At 52.8% G+C, this 9,531-nt stretch overlaps 1 protein-coding gene across 1 annotated transcript in view; it reads left to right on the top strand.

Annotated features, from left to right (window-relative positions):
* znf106a (zinc finger protein 106a) overlaps positions 1 to 9,531 on the top strand; it is a 33,973-nt gene that overhangs the window by 12,790 nt on the left and 11,652 nt on the right. The window contains 8 exon segments of the mRNA XM_070439891.1: positions 181 to 1,579; positions 1,895 to 3,000; positions 4,819 to 5,408; positions 5,816 to 6,007; positions 6,374 to 6,442; positions 6,933 to 7,286; positions 7,377 to 8,220; positions 8,949 to 9,105. Of these exon segments, the coding sequence (XP_070295992.1) occupies positions 181 to 1,579; positions 1,895 to 3,000; positions 4,819 to 5,408; positions 5,816 to 6,007; positions 6,374 to 6,442; positions 6,933 to 7,286; positions 7,377 to 8,220; positions 8,949 to 9,105 (4,711 nt within the window).

The raw sequence follows: 9,531 nt of genomic DNA, 5'->3' as shown, positions 1-9,531 counted from the left end.
TTATGTCATGAAGGCTCCGTAGACCAGGTCTATGAAGGATGTTATGTCATGAAGGCTAGCGTTTATTGAACTAGGGCTGATTCAGGACAGACAGTAGAACTGCACTGTAAAATGCCAGTCAGATGAACGGGAGCTGTGAGTGGCTTTGACTTGTGTGTGTGTTTTCTCTCATGTCTCCAGGAGAGAGGAGGAGGCTGCTGCAAAGCGTGCCAAAGAGGAGGAGGTGCAGAGGAGAGAGGAAGAGGAGAGTAGGAAACGGCAGCAACAGATCCAGAAGTGGAGTGACGCACGGCAGTACTTCTGCCAGAAGGGGGCGTTGTGGGACTGGAGATACCTCAACAAAACCCCTCCAACACCACCACCACCTCGAAAATGCAAAGGGTCTGCCTGGCAGGGGCAGGGGGGCTGGGACTGCAGCTCGAACCCCGCTGGGGGTCGAGATCCCTGGGAGACCCAGGAGGACATCAGGTTTAACTGGCACGACAGGAAACAGGGCCGCAGTGCCACCTGGCACGCCCAGGAATCACCCAACGTCTACAAGTGGAGCGCTGGACAGAGAGGCAGTGGCAGCCTGCACAGCAGGGAGGGAACCAATAAGAGATGGCAGCAGGAGGAGTATCTCCATCCTCCGGCACAGCAGCAGAGAGGAGGGAGGGGACCCTGGCAGCAGAACAGCAGAGGAGGAGGGACTACCAGTCTATACGGCGGCAGCAGCAGAGGGGGTAACGGACTTCCTGGTGTGCTCGCTGAGCCTGTCATGACGGAAGGGCTGAGCAGCGTAGAGTCTCTTCACAGGATGGACTTCACCAGCGACCAGCTGGATCCAGTCGGGTCCTTCGACCAGCTACACCGAGACGCTCACTTTAAAGCGCAGGATGACGGCAGGAAGGGTGGACACCAGAACCAGGAACGGCCAGCCGGTGGAGCAGAACATGATCGTAAAAGCGGCACGGGGCCCAAGGCGTTCGGTAGTAATCCTAAACTAGACAAGGCCTGTCGCTGGTCCCCTTATCCGTCCCATAAGGAGACTCACCCCCACCCTCATCCTCACCCCCACCCCCCACCGTCACCCCTCAGAGAAGCACCCAAAGGGTCCTCCTCCTCCCCCAACCTTCCAGACCCCCAGATCCCTTCGGCCCAGGGCAGAGATGTTGACCTGAGGCCCAGACGTGACATAACGCTGGACCTCCAACACTCCTCGGGTCTGCAGCCGACTCAGTCCAGACGGGACCTCGCGAGCAGGACAGCAGAGAGCGACACAGCATCAGAGTCTCCTGATTACAGTGTCGAAGGGAGGGAACCCAGGAAGCATAGAGACATCTCTACAAGGATGAGTAGTAGTAGATACCAGCAATTGTCTGAGCTCCTCTTACAGAGCAACCAGTCTGAGGACAGACGGACAACACCACCTCCTCTCCTCTTCCTCTGGTCTACTCCACCAGAACGGGCAGCGCGACTAAGCCATCAGAGTGCCTTGAGACAAAGGCCTGTGCTCTCTCTCTTCTACTACCAGCCCCAAGACCACCTCAGTAGGGCCTCCAGTCCCACCCTCAAACCTAACCCAATGCCCAAGACCCACCTCAGTAGGCCTCCAGCCCACCCTCATCCTAACCAAGCCCCAAGACCACCTCAGTAGGGCCTACAGCCCCACCCTCAACCTAACCAAGCCCAGACCACCCTGGGTAGGGCCTCCAGCCACCCTAACCCAAGGCCCATAGACCCAACCTTCGGTAGGGCTGCTCCAGGCCCACCCTCAACCTAACCCAAGCCCCAAGACCACCTCAGTAGGCCTCCAGCCCACCCTCAACCTACCCAAGGCCTTCCAAGACCACCATCCGTAGGGCTCCAAGCGCCCACTCCCACCCTATTACCCTCTCCAGCCCCGAAGACCCACCTCAGTAGGGCCTCCAGCCCCACCCTCAACCTAACCCAAGGCCCCATGACCCACCTCAGTAGGGCCTCCAGCCCTAGCCCCTCTACCACCCCCAGGACCCAGCTGAGCCGAGCCTCCAGCCAGGACTCGGACCAGCCCAGGTTGTCCAGACACAGAAGCCAGGATTTGGGGAGGAGGCAGGGATCAAAGTCCCCCCAGCAGGACCAGGAGCAGCTGCTGACCGAGATGCTGAGGAGAGCCAAGGAGACACTGCTAGACAAGAGGTGCACCGTGGAGCTGTCTGCTGTTCACCACAGGACAGAGGGACAGAAGACGGAGTCCAACGACCATAGGATGGAGAAAAAGGATAAGAAGATGGCGCTACACATCGAGGAACAACAGCAGCAGCAGCAGGTGGAGAGCTCTGAAGGTGTTAAGGTTGGAGACGACAACAGACAGAAGAGAGGGAAGACGTCTAGACAAACCAGACAGGACAGAGCTAGCAGCAGAGCTAACCCAGCTGAGGACAGAGCTGCTGCTAATGAGTCTTTGGAGACCACGATGGAGTTTGTGACGTCTCCCTCAGACAACCACCTGTCTGTTCAGTCTGTCCAGGTCAGCACTTCCACCATGGAGTCCCCAGGGGGGGCTGTGCTCTCTCTCTCTCCCAGGGAGGAGGAGGCGGTGGGGGAGAGGGAGAGGGAGGAGGCGAGGGGCATGGTGGCTGGTGCTGGAGAGGAGGCCATGGATGTAGCAGACGCAGGGCTATGGTCAGACAGTGACCCCTTGAGAACCATCGACCCTAACCTTGACCTCCACACGACCTCTGACCCCTCCTCAGGCTCCACCCAGACCAAACCCACCCTACCCTTAGCCCTAAAGAGGGACCTCACCCGACACATCGGCTCCAAGACCAAGAGCGGCAGCCACGAGCCCAATCTGAACATCGCCCGGCGGATAAGGAATGTGAGCGGGACGAGGCGAGGGGAGGCGGAGAAGGATTCGGGGCTGAAGCCAACGCTAAGACAGCTCATCAGCTCCTCGGGGTCACGTCGCTGTGTCAACTGGGACCAGGTGTACCAGGAAGTCCACAGGAAGAAGCAGCAGCAGGGGAAAGGCATGCCCAGGTGAGCGGTTAATTACCTGCAGCAGGGATGTATGACGCATCTCAGTGTGGGAGTTCTGCTCTAGGATCAGTTTAGCCTTTTAGATAGTAATATACACTGAGCTCTTTCCATGACATAGACTGACCAGGTGAATCCAGGTGAAAAGCTATGATCCCTTATTGATGTCACCTGTTAAATCCACTTCAATCAGTGTAGATGAAGGGGAGGAGACAGGTTAAATAGTGGATTTTTAAGCCTTGAGACAATTGAGACATGGATTGTGTGTGTGTGTCATTCAGAGGGTGACTGGACAAGAAAATATTTAAGTGCCTTTGAACGGGGTATGGTAGTAGGTGCCAGGAACCGGTTTGTGTCAAGAACTGCAATGCTGCTGGGTTTTTCACGCTCAGTAGTTTCCCGTGTGTATCAAGAATGGTCCACCACCAAACGGACATCCAGTCAATTTGACACAACAGTGTGAAGCTTTGGAGTGAACATGGACCAGCATCCCTGTGGAACGCTTTCAACACCTTGTAGAGTCCATGTCCCAACGAATTGAGGCTGTTCTGAGGGCAAAAGGGGGGGGGGGGGGGGGTGCAATTAAGGTGTTCCTAATGTTTAGTATAGTCCGTGTATAGTAATTATAGAGATAAAGGGCTGCCTGATCCTAGATTAGCACTGCTACTCTGATACTTGGTACATACACTGAGTGGCCAGTTTATTAGGTACACCACTCCGTTTCACGGAAATGGTTCGTTCCTACAGACAGTGAGTCGCGTGACCGTGGCTTGCTATATAAAGCAGACGGGCATCGAGGCATTCAGTTACTGTTTGATTGAACGTTAGAACGGGCAGAACGAGTGACCTAAGCGACGTTCAGCGTGGTAGGATCGACAGTAACCAGGCGTGTCAGATCCAGTATCTCAGATCACGCGCGGGTGTCGAGAGTTTATCGAGAACGACGGTACGACAAAAACAACAAAAAAACATCAACAAAAACAACAACAAAAAAACCAATCAGCTGCTGTCCTGTGGGGGTGAAAACAGCTCGTTGACGAGAAAGGTCCGAGGAGAACGGCAAGAATGGTACAAGCTAACAGGACGGGTCACAAACAGACCACTAATAACGCGGTACAACAGTGGTGTTGCAGAAACGACATCACAGAACGCACAGCTCGTTGGTCACCGAAGGGGGCTATTGCAGCAGACTACCAATAACGGGTTCCCCTCCTAACAGTCCATGGCCCCATCCTGCCTGGTGTTCAACGGTACAGGATGGTGGCGCTGGTGTAATGATGTGGGGAATGTTTTCCTGGCACACGTTTGGTCCCTTGATAATAATTGAGCAATGTTTCCATGCCTCGAATAATTCCGTATGTTCTGGAGGCAAAGGGGAGTCGGACCATCCTGTTACTGTAGCAACTGTTACTGTAGCAACTCCACTAGGACAGCAGGACACTGGTGAACATCCTGTTACTGTAGTAACTGTTACTGTAGTAACTCTGTCTATAATAATACGTGATTCAGTACACTGTCTATAGTACGGTACTAGATGGTGTACCTAATAAACTGGCCACTGAGTGTATAGACCCCTTGCCTTTTTAAACGGTAGCCTAGGTGCCAGTCTGTTTCTCCTCTCTTGCCAACTCCTTAGGGAATCCATAATGCCCCCAAAAAATAGCGTGGCTTAAACAATGACAGAAAGGGTAGACAAAAGCACTTAGAGATCTGGGACCTTTTTAAAAAGTACACATGTCCTGTCAGTCATGTTTAAATGTCTGTGGAGTTGATGGTAATGGATGACTGAACATGAGATGTATCCTGTCTTCGTCTTATCAGGTTCGGTATAGAGATGGTGTCCTGTGACCAGGAAGAGGAAGACATTCCTCTGACCGAGGGGTTTCAGTGGGAGACCCTCTTCGGCGTCGGAGCCTATGGAACAGCCCTCGCCCCCGTGACTCCTCGCAAACGCAGCCTCTCGGAGAGTAGCGTGGCTCCGGACCGCTCGACCACCAACCTCTCCTCTCTCTTCGGGGGTCAGACCCCTGGTCAGGCGATGCCAGGAGAGAGGGCACACGGAGATGGGGCTGGAAGGGAAGTGAGATGCAGCTCGGAGCAGAAAAGCTCCTCGTTCTTCAGAGACCCCCAGCAGCCTAAGGTGGAGGGGACACAGTGCGAGGAGGACAGAGCACAGAGAGAAGTCCAGGGGGCACTACCGGAGGGGCCACCAGGGGTCCAGCCACCAGGGGTCCAGCCACCAGGGGTCCAGCCGAGACCTGACTCCGTGATGGGGGACAGCAGCTCGGGGACGGAGCTGACCGACACGCAGGGAGCCAGGATGAAACGACGTGCAGCCGGGGACATTCCATGCCCTGAAATCCCTCATTCAGAGAGGAAGACTAAAAGACTGAAGGTCAAGTCCAAGAAAGGTGAACATCCTGTTACTGTAGTAAATTACTGTAGCAACTGTTACTATGGTAACTCCTCTAGGACCGCAGGGCACTGGTGAACATCCTATTACTGTAGCAACTGTTACTATGGTAACTCCTCTAGGACAGCAGGACACTGCTGATCATCCTGTTACTGTAGCAACTGTTACTATGGTAACTCCTCTAGGACAGCAGGACACTGGTGAACATCCTGTTACTGTAGTAACTGTTACTGTAGCAACTCCTCTAGGACAGCAAGACAGCTGGTGACTGCGGTTATGTAGCAACTGTATACTGTAGTAACTCTGTCATATAATAATACGTGATTCAGTACACTGTCTATAGTTACTATATGTGATACTGTCGAGATGGTCACTCTCAGGCCAGGTTATTTTTTTGTCCCTCAGTAAACAATTATGGTATTGTCCTCCAGAGGCCTGCAGGTGGACTCATAGATCGCTCCTTGCTGGTGTCTCTGAGAGAGGAGGATTCTGAGCGGTCTCTACAATGGGGTTCGACAACAGGCCTGATCCAGGCCAGGCTTCTTACAGGGCTGCCTACAGTGGATGTCCGCGCCTGCTTAGTGGTCAAACAGGCAGGTTACTACACCTACCCAGCCCAGCCTCACTGAGGTCTGTCCAGATTACATTTCAGTTCAAATAGGGAACATTCTTAATCCAGAGGACAAAGGAAGCTTGGTCAGTGTGTGTCCCCATTCAGTGTATGAACTGTTGGGGACAACCCATAGGAAGGTCGACTTTTCAGTGTGTGTCCCCCATCATGTGGTATGAGCTGTTGGGGACAACCAGGAAGTCCTTGTCAGTGTGTGTCCCCCATCATGTGGTAAAGAAAGAGGAAGGTACAGCGGTAGAACCCCAGACAGAAATTACCCAGAGATCCATGATAATAAGGAACTTAACCCATCCAAACGTCTTGGGCCTGACGTCGTGTTATTGTTTCGATGGTCTCTCAGGTTTCCATGGAGATGAGTACTCTGAGAAGGAAGCGTATTGAGTTGCTCCAGGGGATACAAGGTAAGACCCACGAGGCTTTAACGGATGGTTTTGTGTCAACTAAATGACCACTCTTTTTTGTTTTAATAAGTAGGTGTGGATGTGACATCTTGTCTTTTCTCACTATTTGAAATGGCCTCTATCCCTCCCTCTAACCAGCCTCTATCTCTCCCTCTAACCAGCCTCTATCTCTCCCTCTAACCAGCCTCTATCCCCAAGCTTCCAGACCCTCTTCCCCCTAGCTCCACTGTTCCTCTCCCTCTAACCAGCCTCTATCTCTCCCTCTAACCAGCCTCTATCCCCAACCAGCCTCTATCCCCAACCAGCCTCTATCCCCAACCAGCCTCTATCCCCAACCAGCCTCTATCCCCAACCAGCCTCTATGGGTGTTGGGTAACTTGTTATAAGCATGTATGAACCTTTTTGTAATGTCTTACAATACGGCTTTTAACATGTTCTGTTTTGGCTCTTGGTGTGTGTGTGTGTGTGTGTGTGTGTGTGTGTGTCTCAGGTGGTGTTGACAGCCATTCCCTGCCCAGAGTGAAGAGCTGTGAAGAGGAGATGCCTTTAGAGATGTCCCCCTACCTGCTGTCGCCTCTAACAGAAGCCCCTGTCCCCAGTCCTAACCAGGTTCCCCTCTACCTCCCCCCCTGCTCCACGCCCCCCTCCCTGTCCCCGAGCCACCAGACCCAGCCCCAGCCTGTCACACAGTCAGTAGTTATCAAGCAGGAGCCCCTGTCCCCTGGTAGGTTGACCACTGAGGCGGAGGTTGCGGAGAGCGCAGTCACAGTCCACCAGCGAGTTCACCACGGTCCTCACAGCACCACGCCAGAGCCCACGCCCATCCCTACAGCCCCTCACACAGGTATGGGCCGTCACCACACACGCTGGTAAACTATTCATTCAGAAATGGCCTGAATTTAATCCGCTGTTTCTCTCGTTCTCCCTTTCTTAGATTGTGCCCTCAGCTGCCAACCGGTCAGAGGGAGGAAGTCTGAGCATCACAGAGCCAGCAGAGAGCTCTCTCAAGAGGACAGCAGCCTACCCGTAGGAGCGTGTGTAGAATGGAAGGACCCCTCAGCAGGTTCACCAGGCCTCGTCCAGTCAGGAGAGAGGGGTGTCCAGGTTACCACAGAAGACAGGGGTAACTTCAAGTCCCACCCAACCCCACTGTCAGGACCATCCAGCCGCAAGAGCTCCAGAGCCGGGGTTCAGGATCTAGAAACATCCTCCGTCCTCCCTCCGTCCCTCGCTCCGTCCATCGCTCCGCCTCAGGCGGAGGTGAAGACCATAAAGCGCGTGAGGAAGTTGAAGAAGAAGAGGGTGCTGAGGAAGGCCAAGGGGGAGGAGCAACAGCTTGACAACAGCGACACAGAACTGGAGGCGGAGACGACCTTCTCCCGACCCGTCAGACTCCTCGGCACCCGCAGGAAACCCAGCGGGGGATTCCGGCCCCAGGTCACCACTTCCTCCTCCACATCTACCTCCAGCCTGCCCGGAACATCAGAGGACAGGGGAGAGCTTCCAGGACCAGCCACTAGACCTGAGGCGAGGCAGGAGGACTCTGATTCCTCTCTGGAGATGGTCGTTCTCCCCCAGGCAGCTCCAGCTGAGGTGGTCACCATTGACACCTCAGGTCCAGAGGATGGAGACATGGATATCTGCGGCGTTGCCTGTCCACGGCCACAGCCCACTGTCTCACCCCCAGCCCCAGACACACTGAAGACAGAGCCCCAGAAGCTGGCCTGCAACGAGGTGACTTCCACCAGCGAGATGGATGGTAGCTCTGTAGTCAAGAGGTGAGAGTGATTTGTCATGTACAGGCCTGGACAGATATATTGGCATCCTGACACTTTTCTCAGATAATTCCCTATTTTTCTTCTAAAATAAGTTGAATTTAAATAATAATAAATAAATAAACTGTTATTATTTTTTCAACATTTTCAGAAGCAATTTTTTGGGGGGCACCACTACGCTAGTACTTGGTTGAACAACCTTTGGCCAAAATAACTGCAGACAAACGCTTCTTGTAGCCATCAATGAGCTAGCTGCAACGTCTAGTTGAAGTTTGGCCCAGTCTTCAGCAATCACACTGCTCTAATTAACACATTTTGTCTGGCATTCTGCTAATTTTCTCATCTATGAAACATTTGATCTCCATAGAGTTATAGAGTCGTTAAGAGTGGACTGTGTATTGTAGACTTTACTCTTTGCCAAATTTAAAAAAAGAAATGGCGTTGTTTAGAAGGAGTTCCAGATCCTCTTCCCCCTAGCTCCTCTGTTCCTCTCCCTCTAACCAGCCTCTATCTCTCCCTCTAACCAGCCTCTATCTCTCCCTCTAACCAGCCTCTATCTCTCCCTCTAACCAGCCTCTATCTCTTATCTTTTGTTTTTTTTTGTTTCTGCTTGTGTTTTCTTGTTTTCTTTTTTTCTTTGTGGTTCTTTCTTTTTTTTTTTATTTTTTGTTTGTTTTTTTTTGACGCGGAGTTGACTGACTTGGAGTTGATTTGCTTCTCTGTCTTTGTAGATCTGTCTCTAGACGGGTCGCCGGAGCCCGGGGGGATGATCTGCCATCTGAGGGGATGTTTGAGGGTCACCAGGAGACTGTTAATGCCATGCAGGTCCACATGGGTCTCCTCTATACCTGTTCTGGAGATCGCACTGGTAGAGGCCTTCAGCCTGGTGTAAGTCCACTTCTCCTGTGTGCTCTCTGTGTTTCTCTTCTGTGTGTTCCGTGTGTGTTCTCTCGTGTGTCTCTCTCTGTGTGTCTCTCTCTGTGTGTGCTCTCTGTGTTGTGTCTCTGTGTGTCTCTCTGTGTCTCTCTGTGTCTCTGTGTGTCTCTCTGTGTGTCTCCTGTGTCTCTCTGTGTCTCTCTACTCTTGTTCTCTTCTCTGTGTGTCTTCTCTCTGTGGTGTCGTCTCTGTGCGTCTTTGGTGTCTCTCTGTCGTCTCTCTTGTGTCTCTCTCTGTCTCTCTCTGTTGTCTCTCTCTGTGTGTCTCTCTGTGTGTCTCTCTGTGTGTGTTCTCTTCTCGTTTGTCTCTGTGTGTCTCTCTGTGTCGTGTGTGTCTCTCTCGTGTCTCTCTCTGTGTGTTCTCTGTGTTCTCTTCCTC

This window comes from Salvelinus sp. IW2-2015, unplaced genomic scaffold (assembly GCF_002910315.2).
Source record: "Salvelinus sp. IW2-2015 unplaced genomic scaffold, ASM291031v2 Un_scaffold2002, whole genome shotgun sequence".
Classification (NCBI taxonomy): domain Eukaryota; kingdom Metazoa; phylum Chordata; class Actinopteri; order Salmoniformes; family Salmonidae; genus Salvelinus; species Salvelinus sp. IW2-2015.
The sequence above is the reverse complement of the archived record's forward strand: the minus strand, read 5'-3'. Positions and strand labels throughout refer to the sequence as shown.